At 47.3% G+C, this 20,430-nt stretch overlaps 3 protein-coding genes across 5 annotated transcripts; 1 reads left to right on the top strand and 2 right to left on the bottom strand.

Annotated features, from left to right (window-relative positions):
* Positions 1 to 3,664: 3,664 nt before the first annotated feature.
* On the bottom strand, positions 3,665 to 3,997 carry LOC109756315 (ethylene-responsive transcription factor ERF109-like). Its single transcript, XM_020315174.1, has one exon. It carries the CDS (start codon positions 3,995 to 3,997, stop codon positions 3,665 to 3,667), a length of 333 nt encoding a protein of 110 aa, XP_020170763.1.
* A 697-nt stretch (positions 3,998 to 4,694) lies between these two features.
* On the bottom strand, positions 4,695 to 6,053 carry LOC109756311 (uncharacterized). Its single transcript, XM_020315169.4, has 2 exons — positions 4,905 to 6,053; positions 4,695 to 4,786 (listed from the first exon to the last, which is right to left on the bottom strand). Exon 1 carries the CDS (start codon positions 5,841 to 5,843, stop codon positions 4,923 to 4,925), a length of 921 nt encoding a protein of 306 aa, XP_020170758.1. The 5' UTR covers positions 5,844 to 6,053; the 3' UTR covers positions 4,695 to 4,786; positions 4,905 to 4,922.
* An 8,973-nt stretch (positions 6,054 to 15,026) lies between these two features.
* On the top strand, positions 15,027 to 20,270 carry LOC109739365 (uncharacterized). 3 transcript variants are annotated; one of them, XM_040387620.3, is made up of 12 exons: positions 15,027 to 15,294; positions 15,398 to 15,724; positions 15,830 to 15,973; positions 16,136 to 16,219; positions 16,315 to 16,352; positions 16,456 to 16,497; positions 16,692 to 16,739; positions 17,335 to 17,388; positions 18,277 to 18,312; positions 18,863 to 18,946; positions 19,622 to 19,752; positions 19,963 to 20,270. In XM_040387620.3, the coding sequence occupies exons 1-12, from the start codon at positions 15,134 to 15,136 to the stop codon at positions 20,041 to 20,043; spliced, it is 1,230 nt and encodes a 409-aa protein (XP_040243554.1). In that variant the 5' UTR covers positions 15,027 to 15,133; the 3' UTR covers positions 20,044 to 20,270. The 3 variants fall into 3 exon arrangements, with proteins under 3 accessions (XP_040243554.1, XP_040243555.1, XP_040243553.1); XM_040387621.3 differs by having other exon boundaries at positions 18,277 to 18,342; positions 19,996 to 20,270; XM_040387619.3 differs by having other exon boundaries at positions 18,277 to 18,342.
* The last annotated feature ends 160 nt before the right edge of the window (positions 20,271 to 20,430 follow it).

Raw genomic sequence — 20,430 nt, 5'->3', positions numbered from 1 at the left:
CGGTTCATAAGAAAAAAATATGAAAATTGTGAGTCACTCATTTGATGGGATTAAATTATTACAGTCATCCTCATACAGGGAAACCTTTTTCCCTGAGAAAGAAAAAGGAAAGGAGTCCCAGACCCAGGGTGCCTAACGTAAAGGAGCCCGGCCTCCACCATGACCAGGGCCCACCAGGCCCAAAGAGCACCAAGGAACTCTAAGAAGGAGAGGGCGGGGAACATGTACCCCAAGACAGGAGGCGACGCCCAGATCGATCTGATATCTTCTTCATGTAAGCCCTAGACCTCTCCTGTCTATATGAAGGGAGGTCTAGGGTCCTCTTTAGGGATCCAATCTGGAACTCAACTTTCGGTAGATATCCCAAGTATCATTGTAATCCTCTGCACAAGGTATCCCTTCACTATGAATACCAAGACAAAGCATGACGTAAGGTATTACTCTTCGAAGGCCTGAACCTGGGTAAACTGTGTGTGCAGATTCCGTTCCGGTACTTCCGGTCTCGTCATGTCCTGGTCTCATTGCAACATATGCTTCACAATTCCTTCATTTTTTTCAGTCCGGACATTGGCCATATGATATGTGGATGTGATGTCCCCGGGGAGGAAGAAGGTTTGCCTCCAAAGGGATCAGAATCCAAGGGCCATGCGCTAGTGATGCAACACGCCCATTAGCCATGTGCGCATGCGTGCTTGTGGCCGGAGAATGTGCTTGCCTACAGTGATTTTGATGTGTTCCTTCTGTGACATTCCTCGGTCTGTTAGTAGGTCTGCATCCATCGGAATAGTAGCCTTAGCGTGTCTGCGCGATGTCTCGTTTTCAAATATATCCCATCTTTTCGCAATAGTAGGTCATCATTTTGCTTACATTATTTATGTGAATGGATGTGCCCAGATGACATCCTTACCAAGTCAGATCTCATAACCATGTACTATCTAGTGGAGAATAATACATGTATGGACCGGTAGCTCAAGCACTTTTTTTAGTGCAATTCCATGCATGCTATCCGAAAATCAAGTAGCAAGCCTGACTTGTCTTGGCATGCATGATTGAATACAAGAACTGAAAAAAAAAATGCAACGTTCCACTATAGAACTTTTGTCTTATATTTTCGGACGGAGGTCGGACTACTTTTGACCATTTCCTACTAAGGTATGTATATGTCTGTATAGTTTTTTTATATAATTTCCTATACACATGACCGTCTCTAGGAATTCTAGGCATAGGTGCGGAATGCAAAATGGGGCCTAATCGACTTCCAAATTTCCATTCTAATTCCAATTTGCATATACCACATAACTCTCGTTATGTACTTGCCCTAATCAACTTCTGAATTTCCATTCCTATTTCAATTTGCAATACCACATAACTTTCATTATGTACTTTCCCTTCTCTTGATGAAGACAATCTTGGCGAGACCGTGATTCAGCGGAAGGCTCCTATAACAAGACCACGCACTTTATCCATGAGGCCACTAGATCCAAGTCCTCAATAACATAGGTAATCATTAAAGACATGGATGTTCTATTTGAAATCTGATGATTAGTTTCCCGGGATCAAATTGTTCGGATTTAAACCATTTGACCTTTGCTCCGACATGTTCACCTAGCAGCACTTCTTTTCCTTGTCTAAGACTCCCATTCATAAGAGAAACTCGATAATATAGTTCAGCAAATTGAGATCTAAGGTAACTCCCCTTTTACCCTTAGTGTGGGGATCTAGGAAAATACTAATGGTAACATGTCATTTAGTCTTCTCTATCACTAGGCTAATCACACCTCTCGGTTCACTCCATCTAATACACACCGTTACTCATAAATGTTCCATCAAGATAACCTGGTCAGGATTAGATAAAAAAATATAGATACGTTATGCATCCACGAGCCAAACTTACAGTCAAGCGAACATCAATAGATGGAATTATTCAACTCATAAGGCACCACAAGAATTACATACATGATCATAAACACGTATGGCAACTCATATGATCTAGACAATGAAGCAGAAAGAAATAGATCTGTTGGACTCATGAATTGATAAAACAATTCGATTACTTAATCAATTAGTGATATCTCTAGAGTTTACTCCTCCATGCTACTACTGAAAGAGAAAATGAAGTAACTGACCACACAAGCAAGTTGGAGGGTGCCTCGTTCAAACACTATCAATCTCTTGAACTAGCCAATAAGAAGCCGACCGGTCGAATTGGGGGTGATGATGCAAACAAAAGCGCACGATGCCATCATCTGTGGTCACAACTCACATTCTCACAAACTATGCAAGGGAAGACCAGGCTTAGGATGCCAACTAATCCCATCAGCAAATACTTCCACGAAATTTAACACTTACTACATCTCAATCACCATTCGAATGAGTTCATGAATTCACCTAGCTGGCTATCGTCTTTGAGGGTTTATCACAGTTTGTTGTCCATTGTCCGCTTACATTAAAACCTCAGTTTTGCAATAGGGTCGCTGTTAATTTTTTTCTTTCAAAAAGAAGGTTGAAACTTGAAACCACCAGCCTCACATCATTGTGATGCACACAGCCATTTTTATTAAAGTTGATGCAAGGCAACAAAGGCAAAGTCATCAACAAGAGAAGTACAAAGTGAGACAACCACGACATAACCATTACAAGATATATGACTTTAACACCTATGGCTAAGTCGATTTCTTCTGCAACAACACTGTCAAAAAGGGATAAACACCCTCATGATGTCGCCTCCTCCTCCTTCGAGAAAGAAAGTTAGGGTTCATGCCTCTCACCGGCGTCAGCACAGGTCCGCCTCGTCTCCGGTGGCCCTAGGGCCACGGAGGCACGGTCGATCCTAGCAAGGGCCGGTGGGAGGGCTCCGTTTCAGTTTTTTTTTAATTTTGCTTGGGTTTGTGTCCTGCTCAGGAAGGCGAGACGGCGGCGGCTCCCTAAAGATGGAATAAAGGTCTCCCCGCCTAGCCCCCGTTCCGACAATGCATCTAGCATCGTTGGTGGGCGTGTGGAGGTGTATCTCCGGCAGATCTATCTTTGATGGATTTGCTTAGATCTCGTCGTTGTTTGTGTACCTTCGTGTGTAACCAACAAAGAAATTTCCATCCTAAGAGCATCTCCAACGGGCGCCGAATGCGCCGCGCGCTAAAAACTGCTTTGCCACGCGCCCATCGCCTGGTTTGGCGCGGCGCACAACGCTGGCTCCAGCAGCCGCGCTAAAAAGTAGCGCGCGCGCAGCTCCAGCAGTGCGCAAAAATGCAGCGCGCGCTAAACATTGCGTACATTTTTTTAATACGATAAATAAAATTCATAGATAAAAAAAAGATACATAGATATTTTACATAGTTCCATAGCATAGATAGATAAAAAAAACTACTACTAGATAGTGCAACGACATAAAAAAAACTACTAGATAGTGCAACTACATACTCCCAGTCGTCGTCGTCATCGTCATCGTCGCTATCCTCGCTGGTCTGGTCCGAGGTATTGATCCACATGTCCAACCAACGGTCATCATCAGCCGAAAAGATCGACTGCCCACCATTTTGAACGATATCGCCAGAGCCTTTCGCCGACGCCTATCCAACCGCTCGTCGCGGCGCCTTTGCGTGTCCTCCTCGCGGCGCCTTGCCCAGTAGGCTTGCTCGTAGGTGACGTCCTCCGGGTGGCGCCGGCGTCACTCCGCCATGGTCCGCTCGTCCTCATGGGCGACGAGGAGGCGGCGCTGCCGCTCTGCGTGCTCCGCACGGTCTTGTGCCGTGCGAAGACGAGGCGGTGGGGCGACGTCCAGCGCCTGCTGGAGCGTGTGGACGTCGTCGAAGTTCATCTGCGGGCGCGGCCTGCCTAGGCGCCACGCCGCCGCGTCGTACGCGCGGGCGGCCTCGTGCGCCGTCTCGAAGGTGCCGAGGCCGAGCCGGAGTTGGCCGGACCGTATCTCGGAGTAGAACCCGCCGTTGGGGCGCTGGCGGACGCCGCGGTAGCCCGACGCTCCTCGGCGGCGCGGCGGCATGGTGGCGCGTCGGTGGCGGGGCGCTGGAGCGGTGGCGCGCGTGGCAGCGGAAGCAACCGAGGAAGCGGTGGAGGCGCGCGTGGCAGTGGAAGAGGAAGAGAGGCGAGCGCCGCATTTTATAGGCGCGCCGGAAGCGGTGCGCCAAAAATAGCGCGCGACCTGCCGCCTTTTCCCGCGCGCGCGACTTTCCCGGCACCGCTGGAGCGCGCCGAAACGTCCCGCGCGTGCTAAAAACTCAGTTTGCCGCGCGCCTTTTAGGACGGCTGTTGGAGATGCTCTAATTGCCGAACCAACCAGGCCGACGCATAAATGAGGCGACATCTTCAACAAGGCAACGACATGAGTTCGTCATTGTTAAGTTCGATCAATAAATGTGCAAAGAAGAGTTTTCACCCTAGATTGAAGCAATGTTTCAGTCACCATCTTGCCACGGATCTTTTGAGAGTCACATCAGCCAGTACTCCATGCCAGACAGGAGTGGCACTCAAGTGTTGGATGCTACTTACATGTAACAATGTCGGTTTCGTGTTTATTTATTCGTCACTCAACTGCAAAGAAATTCAGTGACAGCCCCAAGCCGTAGACAGGACGACGCGCCACCGGCTGCGAGGAAGGCTACCGGGGAGAAGAGTTGACTGAAACTGTACCTGAAGATTTGGCGCACCATTATATATTACTATTACTATTAGAGACAGGGTTGCTCTCAACGTCATTTCATAAATCACGCGATCGACTAGCAAAGTTCACAGCAGCAACAGTGTCGATGTTGCCGTAAAAGAAGCTTTTAAACTGTTGTAATTTATCGAAATGAATAAGTACAAGCTAATAATCTGAACCAGCGTGCCTCTAGCTCCCATGAATTGGCCAAAATTTACGTCTATGGAGCACTAAACGATCCTGGAATCACCTAGCTTGGCTGCTGGTGCTAGCTATCATCGCCCTTGAGCTTCCTGACCTTGTCGAGGAAGGCTTGCCGGCCGGGGAACGGGTTCCCTCCCTCGCCGCCTTTCAGCGGCGCCGCCCTCTCGCCGCCGCGCCCCAGCCCCAGGATCTCCTTCTTTGCCGCCGCACCAATGCGGGCCTTCCTCGCCGTCCCCAGTGCGCCGCCAGCCTTCGCGCCGAGCACATCCAGTTTGGCCGTCCTCACCTGCTCCTCCCTCCTCGTCCGCATCCGCTCCCTCCTCTCGTCCCTCTTGCCCCTCGGGCCGTCCGCGTCGGCCGCCCCGGCGTCGAACAGGGCGCCGCCGCCGCGGGGGGGTCTGTTGCCGCTGCTGCCGGTGCTCTGGCGCCGGTCGGCCTTCCTCGGGATGCGGCCGCCGTAGGAGGTGCCGAGCAGACGGAAGTCGAGGCGGCCCCAGCCGTCCTCGTCGGAGAGGTCCCAGCCGAAGCGCTCGGCCATCTCCTGGAGCGGCCCGTCGCCGTCGTCGTCGTAGACGTAGTCGAACTTGGAGTCGCCGCGGAGGAAGCGGTGCGCGTGCTCCCACTCCACGCGGTCGACGTAGACGGGGTCGTCGAGCACCTCGCGCGCCAGGCGCGCCCAGGCCGCCGTGTCCCCGTAGTCGAGCTCCGCGACCACCCAGCGCAGGTAGGACGGCGGCAGCGTGCCCAGCATCTGCCCCTTGTGCTTGCCGAAGTCGATGACGCGGTCCCTCGCGGGCCGCGAGGACGCGCCCGCGCCCGCGGCGGCCCAGAGCGGACGGAGGAGGGGGAGCCTGGCGGGTCTGGGCAGCGTGGCGGTGGAGCGGCGACGGGGAAGGGGGGAGAGAGGCGCCGCTCGGGATGGGGGTCTCGGCCGCGGCGGCGCCGGGGAGGAAAGGCAGGCCCTTGCGGCGGCGAGCGGGAGCATGGCGTGCCTTTGGCGGCGGCCGGAGAGCGGGGAAGTTTGTGTGTCTGGATGGAGAGATGCCGCGTCACCGCGCCCTCGCGGGTAAAATTATCCACTCGCTGGCTGGGCGCTCACAATATACAGAGCAAACCATTGTTCGCTCGCAATATACAGACGCAGTCACGCAGAGCAAACCATTGACCCGTGGGTACAAGGTTCATCTCACTCACAGAGTCACAGCTCGTGCTCATTGTTCGCTCAACGGCGGTCGAGTGACGACGCCGGGACGACGATACCATGTGGGCTGAACAAAGAAATCAATCTTGGATGCCTAAACCATCAAAACTGTGACGAGATGCAAAGACTAAAGTCTGAAATAAACCTTATCTTTGTAGAGGCCGACGCAAATAAACCCTCACCTTTAAATCCCTGAAATTGATACCCTGACCTCTCCGATCCCAGTCTTTTTAAACCCTAGACATGTCCTCTCCGATCCCAGTCTTTTTAAACCCTAGACATGTTTGGCGTACTGGGAACAGAAATGATCCCAGCCGGGTTCATCAGCTACTCTTGCTGACAGTATGAGTCCACAAGTCAGATTCATCTCTCTTCTCTTATCTTCTTCTTCCTCTATCCTCTCCTCTTCCGATCCCCTTTCCCTCTCCAGCCACCAACTCCCCTCTCTCCACCACTGATCCCTCTTTCCTCTCTTACGAGGCAGGCCGAGACGCGAACTGGTTGGCGTCGACGGCCGAGCTGACTCCGTCTGGCAGTCGACCAGAGGCGGCGGCTGTTGGAGACCTTTGGACGGTGGGGCTATACTGAGTGGTAGCGGCTGGCGGCGGGGTCTCGGTAGAGTGCGACACGACCAGCTGGTCGCGCGCGCGATGCGGCTGTGGCTGGTGCATCGCGGCGGCTTGCACGCGGCTCAACCACGGTAAGCACGGTGAGCCGTCCGGTGACGTGCGCGACCAGTGGGGCCGAGGCACGCGTTGGCCGGCGGTAGCCGGGGTATCACGCGGCACCTGCAGCTCATGGCGTAGTCGAGGCTTGCGCGGGGACGAGGACTGACACAGCTCGGCCATGCGGGCTGTCCAACGAACACGGGTCATGGTGCGGGTTGGCCAACGAATACGGGGTCATGCAGACGACGGGCCACGCGTATCTACGAGCAACTGCAGGAAGCAGGTGGCGTCGGGCACGAAGTTGAAACATGGCCCGTGGCTGCAAGCGAGCTAAGGCAAACGGCGATGTGGTTAGCGAGCAACGCGGCGACCAATGGCGGGATGGAGACGCATGGATGCGTACGTGAGTGCAGCCTGCAAGACGTCGGGCGCCGCTGCCGGTCACCGCTGCACTGCACCTAATTAGTTGGGAGTGAACTCGTGGGGAGATGCATATGATAGCTAGGTGGGACCATGCAGTAAGTCACTATAAAAATCAATCCTGGCTGGGACCAGACCTTTTCAATTACACCAAATAAGATTTTACTCACGCGGGGTCGGGATTAATCGGGATATGCAAGTACTGGGTACCAATTTCAGGGATTTGAAGGTGAGGGTTCATTTGTATCGGCCTCTACAACCTCGGGATTTATTCCAGACTTCACTCAGACGCAAAAGGTTAGGACACCTCCAACATCGACCCTCAAACCGTCGACAGCGTGTGGTGCGGACGTGTTTAGTCCTCTGACGCGTGCCCGCTCGATGGCCAGGACGCACTTTTTTACGGTGGTGGTTGGAGGGGGGGGGGGGGGGGGGATGGGGAGGTTGAACAAGGAAATACCATCAAAATTGTGCCATCCAGAAAAGGAAAAAAGAGAACCATTTCCCCTCTCTCTAAAGATGGCTCATGCAAAACGTCAGAATGACGGCCCAAAGTAGAATTCAGCACCTGACCAGCAGAAAAAAGAATTCAGCATGCACCAGCCGGGAATCGAACCCGAGTCTGTACCGTGGCAGGGTACTATTGTACCACTAGACCACTGCTGCCTCGGTGAAATTCCATTTTGTGGGTTTTATAACTCCAACCTTCTAGCAGCAAGCGCACTCACCACATGTCAACAGCTGCAAACAGGAGTGCCCCCGCAGCTCTTGCATCTTTGCTGCACTCCAAAGTTTACTCCATAATCTCACATTTCTCTCCCTGTCCATCTTACTTTGTACTAGAACCCATCCATCAGGCCAGATGATGAAAACTAATAAATTGCTCAAAATAACCACACTAGGGACAGCCACCAATATTATTTTTTTCTTGACAAAGGGCAATTTCCCACTGTTTATTACTCCCTCCTTTCCGGTTTATAAGGTTTATTTTAAAATTTTAGATTTCCTGTTTTATAAGTCACAATTTGATTATTCTCACCACATGTTCAGATTTCAAGATGCATTAATTCATTGCATACAAGGTTTAAGATAAAATTGATCAATGCATGTACTTCATGCATGCATGCATTGTAATTAATGCATTGGTAAACATAATTCTTTAAGGAGCCGAGCGCATTAATTGAGTGCTTTTACAAAGTACAAAAATTATTCCACCACTTATCATCTACCAAGCGGCCGGGAAGATTGGGTCCGCGACGCCATTCAAGGCGGCGGACCGCGACCTCACCGGTGGCGACGGACGACGCTGGCGACGGCAGCGAAGCGAGAGAGACAGATGGGAGAAAGGGACGTGTCCGAATGGATAAGGTTTGACTGGTAAAGCCCACACACTCGCTCTCACATTTGTCCCTCACCTCTCTTGCAAGCGAGTGAGCTTACCATGTGTGTCGGCATCGATTGAGCTAGGGTTGACAACGATGACATGGAAGACTATGAATACGACGACCATAACCACTCACAAGATCCCCCAAGTCGTTGCACCTAGAAAAGCAAACTGGAATACTTGCAAGGATTACTATTACAATACATACATACATCAACATTTTTCTGTTTCCAAAGCCCTCTTTCACATTTTTCTTCGGCCTCATCTTGGCTCAGTGTGTTTTCAACTTTATTGACAATGTCATCCAGATTCATCTCTAGATCCACTTCATCTTCCCCTATCTTCCATTTCTCTTCCCCTAACCTTTTCATTTTTTGGTAAATTTTATATTACCTTTTCTATCTTGCTATTTTGTTCTTCAAAGTTTCTTATACTTTTCATTGAGTTTCTACACCTCACGATTCATTTCAAACTCAATTCACTCCCTTGTAACAAAAATCACCTTCTTAAGCAGAGCACTTTGGATCACCAGCTTCACAAAATGCAAGAATAAGAAATAAAATCAATGAGTGGAACACAAATTTGGATGAAGAAATCTACCAAGCCAAGACTCACCACGTAGTGTATTATTTCTAGAGACTAGGTCCAGCCTTGAATAAGTTTGACTTAGGACAAAGTTAGAATTCAATTAATGTGAGAGTGATTATCATTGATCTTTACTTGCTCCGATGAATAAAAAAAATCCCAAGCAAGTTCTCTCAACTGCATCAGACACAGGAAAATCCTAAGACAAACAACCAAACAAAAGAAGCAAAAGGAACAAGATAAACTTTTTTGAGGTTTCCTTTTGAGGAAATTGCACTCAAAGCATCAAATCATCTTGTGGGAACATTTTAGTCCTCAATCATTGATGGAGGGGCATTGATGGAGGGGCCTTTTCACAGGGAAGATCAGGAGTGACCCGTGCAGGCATGGGCGGATTTGGGCCCCAGGCAGCCCAGGCCATTGCCTGGGGCGTGGGAAAATTTCTCGGCCTATATATAACAAAAAAATAATTCGGCCTGGGGCGTAGCCCAGTTCCAAGCCCAGGAGGCCCAGGCTGACTAGCCCAGCCGCCCAGGCCGACTCACCCTCTTGCCGCTCGCACGAACCGCACCATCCAGACGCAGCTGCCCTCTTCCCCCAACCCGACGAACCCTAAGCCGTCGCCGGTCGCTGCCCGCCACCGCCACCGACTGCCGTCGCCGGCCCGCTCCATCCCGCAGCGCCCCCCGGCTCCCCCCTTCCACTCTTCGTTCCAGCGCCCCTGGTTGCGCCTCTGCGGCTCCTGCCCTGTCCGCCTGTCATGTCCGGCGAGGGCGCGGCGCAGAGACCTCGGCTAGGGCGCGAGGCTGCAGTCTGCAGGCTGCCCGGCGGCCGGCGAGGTAGTCCTCATTCCTCACTTCCTCGGTCCTCACTTCCTGCCACATTGTCACTATTTGTCGATGATTTTAGTTGTAGAAACCGATGACTTGATGGCTTGATGCCATGTTTTTGTTTGTAGATGTCACATTGTCACTAATTGATGATGATTTTAGTTGCTAGATGCCAGAGTTTGTCTGTTTGTTAGATGTAGAAACTGATTTTGACATTGAGAAAATTTTGTTTCTCTAAATTTTTACAGGAACGCAAGATGAGTAAAAGAAGCAAGACACTGCATTCTTTTTTTCAAGTTGGAAACACCGAAACCGCGAAAAACAGGTCCTTCAACTCAAACGACTGATAATACCCCTAATGTTAGAGCTGAACTCAAACTCGGTGATATTGAATCTGACCTCGGTAAGAGAATACCAATTGAGGATTTAGATGCAGACATTAGAAATCTTGCTAGAAGGGAGTACATTAGTATGGGTCCATGCCAACCAACTAATCATGCTTATGAATGGATAAATGGTAGAAGCTCTCATGACTATTGGTTCAATGATCATGGCGGCTGATTGGAATATAGCATTGAAAAAAAATCAGCCTTTTGCTTTCATTGTTTTCTGTTTAAGCAACCAAGAGCTGAAAACTATGGTATTTCAAGGTTATCGTACACGTAAAGGCGTTTTGCCTCGTACTAGACATAAGTTTTCACATTTTGCATCATTATTAACTAGTTTTACCTGCTATGTTATGCACTGATTTGTATTTCAAAATCGATGATTGAAGGTTTAGCTTCTTCTGCTATTGAAGATGCAGTCATGGGAGGCTCAGATCAACCAATCCTTTGATTTGGTATCAATCTTTTGTATCATCTATCTATGCTACATATTGTCTTTTGATTTGTCTTGCTTTATTAGTTGACCCATCATGGAACAAATGCTGCCATTGAATATGATGTTTGGTTTTTCTTATTAGTTATGCAACATAGATTGACTTTTGTATGCCTTGAAACTAGAGTTTTTTTGGGTAGTTTTTAGCCCTTAGTTTCTCGCCTGGGGCGTCAGCAAATCCTGGGTCCGTCACTGCGTGCAGGTATTAAGAGATTAGTTTTTTTTTAAGATCGAGTACATATTTAATGGAGAACAATTTGTTAGAGCGCTTCTTCAAAATAAATGCATCAGTTTTAGATGGAACATTGTGGTTTATGGTGCCGCTCAACCTGAGGTGCCGATATTAATTATTATGTAATTAAATGTACTGTTTAACAATGTAAAATCTTAATTACTATTTAATTATTCTACTAAAAATGTTACACATAAAAATAGCCTGAGTTAGGATGGGGTGCTGATATGGGAAAGTATCAGGTGATGCCAGTCTTTAAATGATACCATGATACAACTTGAAAAATTCAAATTTAGACATGTCAAAAAATTATGAAAAAAATCATGGATGTTCATAGCACATATGTCGACCACTCCTAAAAAATTCAGATCGAAATTGGAAATATATAAGGAGAAACAAAAAAGACAAATTCAGATGTGAATAGTGTCATTTTTGCTTTTGTCTTCTTTCGACACTATTCATGATGAATTTGTCTTTTTTGTTTCTCCTTGTAGATTTCGAATTTTGATCTGAATTTTTTAGGAGTGGTTGACATATATGTTCCGAACATCCATGATTTTTTTCATAATTTTTTGACATGTTCAAATTTGAATTTTTCAAATTGGTATCATGTGAAGACTGGTATCATGTGATACTTTCCCATGCTGATATCTAGCTAGTCTCATCAAGGAAAGAAAGACAGAATAGAGGGACGTTTTCAAAAGGTGGCATGGTGGGGTAAGGGTGGTGGCGTTGGGACATTTTCGAAACAAATAGAGGGACGCTTTCAGAAACATTGTACAGGGGTTCGGGCGGGGTGGGGTGCAGAAGAAGTTTACTCCAAGTTTGTGCGAAAGTAGGCATGCAACAGTGTTGAAGTTGGCAAGGTCGATCGTCAGTTTCGGCTGAAAAACTTCATCATCTTCGTCCAATTCATCGCCATTGCAGCGCTGTGACGTTGGTGTGCTTGGTGTGATCGTGTGTAAGGTGTAGTAGTAGTGGGTAAGCTCAACAAGTAGGTTATAAGGTGAGCACAACTCTATGCTCGTATGCAACCAAAAAGCGTGCACTCGTGTGACCACATATAATGCGAGCAACCAAACATAGTGAATAGAGCCGTTGTTGTGATGCAGGGGGAGGATATGCAGGCAACCAATCAACATGCAGATGTTGGTTTTTTGCCTGCATATGCTCAACCAATCCCTGATGAGACAAGTATGCAAAGTGCCTAAAAACAATGCAAGTGACCAAACACATCCTAGTCTCGTCAACGAAAGAAAGACAGAAGGGCGTTTTCCAAAAGTTGCATAAGGGATCTGGCCACCTGGGTGGGGTGGGGTAATGATACGTCTCCAACGTATCTATAATTTATGAAGTATTCATGCTATTATATTATCCATCTAGGATGTTTTATATGCTATTTTATATGATTTTTGGGACTAACCTATTAACCTAGAGCCCAGTGCCAGTTTATGTTTTTCCTTGTTTTTGAGTTTTACAGAAAAGGAATACCAAACGGAGTCCAATTGACGTGCCAATTTTTGATGATTTTTTCTGGATCAAAAGAAGCCCCCGGAGTAAAAGAGTTGGGCCAGGAGAGTCCCGGGCTGCCCACGAGGGTGGGGGGCGCGCCCACCCCCTTGGGCGTGGGCCCCTGCCTCGTGGACAACCCGGAGACCCCCCTGACGTGAGACCTACAACAAAAAATCCTATAAATACTGAAACCTCCAGAAAATAACCTAGATCGGGAGTTCCGCCACCGCAAGCCTCTGTAGCCACCAAAAACCAATCGGGACCCTATTCCGGCACCCTGCCGGAGGGGGGATCCCTCACCGGTGGCCATCTTCATCATCCCGGCGTTCTCCATGACGAGGAGGGAGTAGTTCACCCTCGGGGCTGAGGGTATGTACCAATAGCTATGTGTTTGATCTCTCTCTCTCTCTCTCTCTCTCTCGTGTTTGATTTGGCACGATCTTGATGTATCGCGAGCTTTGCTATTATAGTTGGATCTTATGATGTTTCTCCTCCTCTACTCTCTTGTAATGGATTGAGTTTTCCCTTTGAAGTTATCTTATCGGATTGAGTCTTTAAGGATTTGAGAACACTTGATGTATGTCTTGCATGTGCTTATCTGTGGTGACAATGGGATATCACGTGATCTACTTGATGTATGTTTTGGTGATCAACTTGCGGGTTCCGTGACCTCGTGAACTTATGCATAGGGGTTGGCACACGTTTTCGTCTTGACTCTCCGGTAGAAACTTTGGGGCACTCTTTGAAGTACTTTGTGTTGGTTTGAATAGATGAATTTGAGATTGTGTGATGCATATCGTATAATCATATTCACGGATACTTGAGGTGACATTGGAGTATCTAGGTGACATTAGGGTTTTGGTTGATTTGTGGCTTAAGTTGTTATTCTAGTACGAACTCTATGATAGATCGAACGGAAAGAATAGCTTCATCTTATTTTACTACGGACTCTTGAATAGATCGATCAGAAAGAATAACTTTGAGGTGGTTTCGTACCCTACAATAATCTCTTCGTTTGTTCTCCGCTATTAATGACCTTGGAGTGACTCTTTGTTGCATGTTGAGGGATAGTTATATGATCCAATTATGTTATTATTGTTGAGAGAACTTGCACTAGTGAAAGTATGAACCCTAGGCCTTGTTTCAACGCATTGCAATACCGTTTGTGCTCACTTTTATTACTTGTTACCTTGCTGTTTTTATATTTTCATATTACAAAAACCTATATCTACCATCCATATTGCACTTGTATCACCATCTCTTCGCCGAACTAGTGCACCTATACAATTTACCATTGTATTGGGTGTGTTGGGGACACAAGAGACTCTTTGCTATTTGGTTGCAGGGTTGCTTGAGAGAGACCATCTTCATCCTACGCCTCCCACAGATTGATAAACCTTAGGTCATCCACTTGAGGGAAATTTGCTACTGTCCTACAAACCTCTGCACTTGGAGGCCTAACAACGTCTACAAGAAGAAGGTTGCATAGTAGACATCAGGTAAGAGCTTCCCTAGCAGACCCCTTAAAGTTACGACCCTTAAACCACGGATAAGGGTAGAGAAAAACGCGTTTTAAAGGCCGAAATCGGCTACGGCCGGACAGAGCCCGCAAACCCGAGCGAGGGCTCTGTTTCGTGTGCTGCCGACTTCAGGGGCGGCGGCAACAACGTCGTCATCGGGGTAGTTCTTGTCGGCGCAATCGGGGGAGGTGTTGGCGGGGTAGCTCTTCCGGCAAGCTTCTTGCGTTTCACACCCTCAACCTTCAATTTCTTCGCCGGCGCGGGCCGGACCGGATTCCCGGCGGGGGCTGCGGGAGCGTCGCCCTGGACAACGACATTGCCCTGCCACTTGCGGGGTGGCGCGGTGGAGCCTTGAACGGCGACGGGTGCGATATGGCCGGTGACGAGATCTGCCGGAGGGGTTGGCGCGTGGATGACATCCACGGTGACAGGTGACGATTGGGAGGCTTCCATGGCGGCAGAGGGAAGCCGGGTAAGGTTCTCCGAAGCGGGTGGAGGGAGATCGTTGGCGGCGGAGGGAAGGGGAAGCGGGAACTGCCGCGCGGAAATGTCCCTCCTGCCAAGTCTCGCAGCCGATAGGGGTCGAGCTCGGGTCGGCCTCCCACCCCGTGTATCTAAAGGTCGAGGACGAAGATTTGCTGCGCCCCGCAATTTTTTTTACAGGCCACGGGTTGACGTGGTGTCTGATCGGGCAACTTTTTTCGCCCGAAAGCGTAAACGAACGGTTATTTTGCGGGTCGGCGTGTTTTAAGGGGTCTGCTAGAAATGCTCTAAGGGTGGTGACGTGGGGGCGTTTTCAAAGAAATAGAGGGACGTTTTCAAAAACATTGCAGAGGGGTTTGGGCGGGGTCGGGGCTGGGCGGGTTCCCGTGGTGGGCCCGTGGTGAGGCTGCCTCCTCTATACATATTCCCCCTCCCCTCCTTTCCTCTTCTTCTTCCATCCGAAACAAACAAACAAAAAAAAAAATCTCTCTGCTGGCTCCCCCCCAAATCCCCAGCCCCAGCCGGACCCGCCGCTGTCCTGTCAACCTCGCCGGCGGCGCGATGGATTCGTCGTTGGGGAGCCACGTCACGGTCATCCCCGATTGGGTGGGCGACTTGGGCGAGTCCGTCGGCCCCGTCGACTACGGCTGCGTGCGCCGGTGCCGTCACCGCCGCCTCGCCACCTACCTCTGGCTCCACGGCTTCCGCGACGCCCTGCGAGGGTACGTGCTTGAGCATCCCCTAATCCCCACCCCCTCCGTCCCCCTAAACTGTTTCGCTCGCTCACCGGCGGCCGCCATTGCCCAATCAACCAATCACTCGCAGGCTGCTCAACGAGACGGACGCGTACATGAGCGTCATCCACCTGTCGCGGCTGGTGCGGCAGGGCCTGTGGGACGACGCCATCGCCTACGTCTCCCGCTTCCTGCGCCCGACCTCGCACCCGCAGAGCGACGAGGCACAGGTGCTCCTCCACTTCCTCAAGCACCACGCCGCCTTCGCCAGCATGGTCGCCGGCGTGCCCGACCGCAACCTCACCTACTTCAACCGCAAGTACAACACACGGTACCTCAAGCACGACGACTCCGTCTCCCACGACGCCCTCCGGATCCGCTCCATCGTCCTCTCCATTCTCCACTCGGAACAAGTCAGGTAGGTGATCATATCTTCAGTTCAGTTCCTGCCTGCCTCTCCATTCCTGCAATTTTTCCTCTTTATTATGTCTCTCGACTTAAATCTGTACCACTGTTTCATCAGGTCCTCCCTGGACTGGGAGCGCGTTCGTTGGAAGGCCTCTCAAATCGTCAAACACTTGGCTTACAAGGCTCCTGAGTTGAAAAGCCTGGTCATATTGCCGGCCGGCTCAATGATGCCACACGATGTACTTCCCATCGGATTCAGGTGATTCCGGCTCCATTAGTTTGCTTGTCCATGTTCACTTGATCCATTCCATTCTAGGCAATGTGTAAAACCGGTCTGCCAATTTCATTGCAACTAACTTTGATACAATTAATAAAAATAAATAAGTCTCTCATTGATTTCCCTGTAATCTTGTTTGCCTAGGTACCGTCGGAGGCGCCACGTCAAGGAACAAGACCTGCCAAGACCTAAAACACTGGCCAAGATCTTCCTTAGGACCAAGAAGAGGTAAAAATATGACCTTGAAACATGGCGAATTCATTCTGCTCTTGCTGGCTCTTTCTTGACCAACTCAACTCATGCACATGCTCCATGTTTTGCAGGCTGCCTTCGTCAACTCGCAGTCACGAGATAAACAGGGGTACAATGCCCTATTTACAAGCATCTTATTATTAAGCAATATACTTCCTTGTAGATTCTATATCTGTGATGCTAAAAGCCATCGTTACTGTTGTTGGTGCCAGGATTGACAGACAAAACAAGGAAGTGGCACGCAGATCTTATTGGTAACACTAGCCCCTGCTCTTGTGTCCTTGTCTTGTTTACTTTGCACTTTACACATCTATAGCTTGCTCGACTTATTGTCAATCCAGATATATTTGGCAGCAAGCTGTGAGGCCCTTTGATTTTACTCTTTCGAAAAACCTCTCGGATCTTGCATGTATATGCATATAAACTGATCAACTTGTGTCATCTTCAGATGAAAGCTTGCAGGCTGGTCTGGAACTTCAATCAAGTGGGAAGGAAGGTAACCCTAGCTTACTAATCCCATTTGTTATTATCTCCACTTATTATATGACGTCTTCTTACTAGCTGTCTAATAGGCTGAATCCTTTTGGCACACATCTGCACAGCATCTTCCAAACCAATTTTAGTGGTTTCTTCTCTTTCAACTTCACACTTTTTACATGTGATTTGGAGACTGTAGCCCTGTTAGTTTTGTGTACATGCTTTCCGCGTTTGTTAGAACCAAGCCTTTGTTCTGACTTCACAAAAAAAAAATCAGACATTTGTTTGCTTTTAAGGTGCTATACTGGAATATGCGTTGGATATTCCTTTGTTGTGACCTGTATGCCCATTCGTATTTCAGCCAATCTAAATTCTGTTGCAACACAGATTGTTTTATTGTTATGAACATTGCCCACTCTTATTTGTAGAATTTCTCTAAAAATATTTGAAGTATCTGACTTTATTGTTATGCACATGTATATCGGTGTTTGTTTGATGTGCACATAATACAGAACTGCAGTCCCTGTTGTGATTGGTCTTGATGATGGTGTTTGCATTTTATCAGTGCTTGGCTGCTCGCTGCCACTTTTAACTGTTTAATTAACTCATTGCAGGTGTTCCTGGTGCTACAGTCTCGCAGACCATGTCGAATACCTTGACAAATGCAGGTATTGTTAGGTGACCACCCTTGATTGTTTCCAAACCAGGGCGAACCTCCATCTTTGGCTTTGCACAATTGATCCCTGAAATCAAGGGCTGACCTATACTATAGCAACGGGGTCAATCGACACCTATGACCAACAGCATATGATACATACATGTTAATTAAGAACAGTTTACCATGAGCCAGTAAAAGTTAGCAATACAAGCGCAGACTTGGCAAGGTGGCGACCTTTTATGCTGGGTCCACCCCTGCCTGAAATTGTTCGTTGTTAGAAACCACCAAATTTATGCATCAAGGGGCTATATGCATTATTGATGGTAATATTTGATTTAGTGATGATGTGCAGTGGTTGAGATCAACAATTATCCATCGATATTTATATATTGTCGAGGCTAGCCACAACAATTCGTAGGCATGTTTTGAAATTCACAAATATATCTAGGTGACGAATAATAGCCAAAGTTCTAGTTTTCTATATTTGGCCAGGGTCGTAGAGGAAGTGCATTATAATTTAAGGCACTTAGTTTTACTTCACAGTTCACACTGGCCTCACGAAGTATAATACCAAGCCATGTGCCTATTAGCATGTACTCCTTCTATAAACAAATATAGGACGTACAATGTCGTGCTGGAGTCTGTTCCACTACTTACCTTCTCGTTCCTATGTACATTGTTTTCCCCGTATCTATAGCACCTACTTTAAAAGATCTGCAGTTGAAACATTTTCCCCTTGAGTTTTCCAATCTATCATTTTTATTAATTGCTTCTCTTTCTTTCTATTTTATCTGCATGATAATTCTTAATTACAGTTACCGTAAGGCTCATGTTCTTTTTTGCCCTTTATTGATGCATGTTTACCTGCTGCCTTTACTAAATGCTGAATTTGTTGCAGGTGCTCCTGTTCCTTCAGTTTCACAGACTATGTCTGGTACATTGACAGTTCCTGCTAAAATATATGGTATCTCATCCGTGACAAATGCATGCTATTTTTGTTAAACTTGGGCAAACTTCCACCTTATTAGTGAATCATTTTTTCCGTTATCATAGAATATCAATTGTACTAGCACATGGGCTATATGCATCATCATAACAGTGTATGCTTTATTGATTTCATGCAGTTCTTATGTTCCAAAAGGCTGCTTCTCAGTTTCAATCTATAACCTATGTGCCTGTAATCATTGTCATGCTTCATTATGTCAAAACACATATTGATTTATTGTTTAGTTCATGGTCGCAACACTCATTGAGTTATGTTTGCTTCATATGCACATTGTCTGTCCCTAGTTACAGAAGTTAGTTTTAAGTATCTAGATCAGGGAACCTTTTTTTTCCCTTAAGCTTTCCATTACCAATCTTTCATTGGTTTATTCACATATTATACCTGTTTTATGAAGCAACACCATCATGATTTGATGGCGTTCCTTACACTTCGTGAGTACATGCGTGTACTGCATTTCTAATTGTCGAACTCGTTGTAGGTGCTGCTGTTGCTGCAGTCTCACAGGCAGTGAACTTGACAAGCCATGCTGAAAACGCTGGTATCTCGGCAGTGACAAATGCAGGTAAATTGTTTGAATACTGTTGATTGTTTATATACCAGAATGGAACTCATCTGCCCAACTGATCCCTGATATGATTTGTTGTAAGTACACCAAATGTGTAGTCAAGTAGATGCATGCATTACTGATAATATTATACTTCCTCTGTCCCATAATATGAGACGTTTTTGCTAACATAGTTTGCAAAAAACGTCTTAGATTGTGGGAGTATGTGATATGCCATGTTTCAGTTTCATTTGTTCAGTCATAAGAACTGGTCGTGCTGCTTTCTGCTGTTTACTCACCATTTTGTTCCTATGTAAATGTACCTTTTTTTCATCAAGTACTCCCTCTGTTAAACTGTTTTTGTTGTTTTGCTTATATTATTTCGATGGTAGTTTCAGGACTGAATTTGGATCAATGAGGCTAATTGTTTGTGTTTATACTGCATAACAATACTTGAAGCGATCATTTTTACACCATATAGGTCCTGGTTAAAAAATAAAAAGATGTTGCTCCCTGGAAAAGAATGAACGTGAATTAAGTTCAGATTCTTCCATGAACTAGCTTCTTTCTTCACCTTTGGTCCTTGTAATGTTCACTGTTAACTGAACACTCTACATAAAAATCAAGTCAAGGCATGTTATGCCATGGCGATTCTTAATCCAGTGATCCTTAAGAGTATGGATTCTTGGGCAGGCACAAATAAGGTTTTGAGTTCGGAAAATTCCAATCTCAGAAAGCATCCAAGGACAGAACAAGCAGCTTTTGAGCAAGGTCCTCGTCCAAAAACACAACGGTCAAGTGGGGCTTTTGGTGAAGCATGTCTGGTAAGAAACTAGGTTTCATTAACTTGTATGGGTGACATAACAGCCCACAATGGATTATACAATTCCTACTGTTCTGTCTCTTCCATAGCAAGTAACTATAGTTGGCATGCATGCACTTGAGTAAAGAGGGGCTTTACTGTTGTGCTATTTTGTATGCATCATCTGGCGCGGTACTACTTATTAATAGGTGTAACATTTGTTGATGGATAGGCGTCGGTGACTAAAGTTGGAGCGTGCTCGCAGGCTGGTATTGTCCTGGAAGATCCTAAGCATGAAGTTGAGCAATCCTAAGCATGAAGATACTAAGCGTGGTGGCCCTTCTGGACTTTCGAGTGGAGAAACAGTCGAGGAAACAATATGCTGTTGGAACGAAATAAAATAATAATTCTGCTGCGGCTTGTACTAGTAGCACTCTATTTACGTGACCTACTTGAGGCTTGCAAGTCTCCTGGAGTCTATGTTATGTTTTGACGCAAGTATGTTCCTGAGTTTCTAATATGAACTTAATTTAGGTGTAAGAGAGTGAAGAATTGCATAATCTTTTTTATTCTCTTATCCAACGTCCTATTTGACCTGTCTTCTATCTGCCCATGTCTCCCTATTCTGCGCACTTTATCAAACAAATAAAGGATCGCAAAGATAATCAAAACAACATAAATGCTAGATAGTGCAGCTACA

The sequence above is a fragment of the Aegilops tauschii genome, chromosome 4, assembly GCF_002575655.3.
Source record: "Aegilops tauschii subsp. strangulata cultivar AL8/78 chromosome 4, Aet v6.0, whole genome shotgun sequence".
Lineage (NCBI taxonomy): Eukaryota > Viridiplantae > Streptophyta > Magnoliopsida > Poales > Poaceae > Aegilops > Aegilops tauschii.
Note: the sequence above shows the minus strand (reverse complement) of the source record. Positions and strands in the feature narration are given on the sequence as shown.

Coding starts and splice junctions, on each gene's coding strand:
- LOC109756315 (XM_020315174.1), bottom strand. CDS start 3,997: ATGCCGCCGCGCCGCCGAGGAGCGTCGGGCTACCGCGGCGTCCGCCAG.
- LOC109756311 (XM_020315169.4), bottom strand. CDS start 5,843: ATGCTCCCGCTCGCCGCCGCAAGGGCCTGCCTTTCCTCCCCGGCGCCG.
- LOC109739365 (XM_040387619.3), top strand. CDS start 15,134: ATGGATTCGTCGTTGGGGAGCCACGTCACGGTCATCCCCGATTGGGTG. Junction 15,295..15,397: donor TTCCGCGACGCCCTGCGAGG/GTACGTGCTTGA, acceptor AATCACTCGCAG/GCTGCTCAACGAGACGGACG. Junction 16,220..16,314: donor TTCCTTAGGACCAAGAAGAG/GTAAAAATATGA, acceptor CATGTTTTGCAG/GCTGCCTTCGTCAACTCGCA.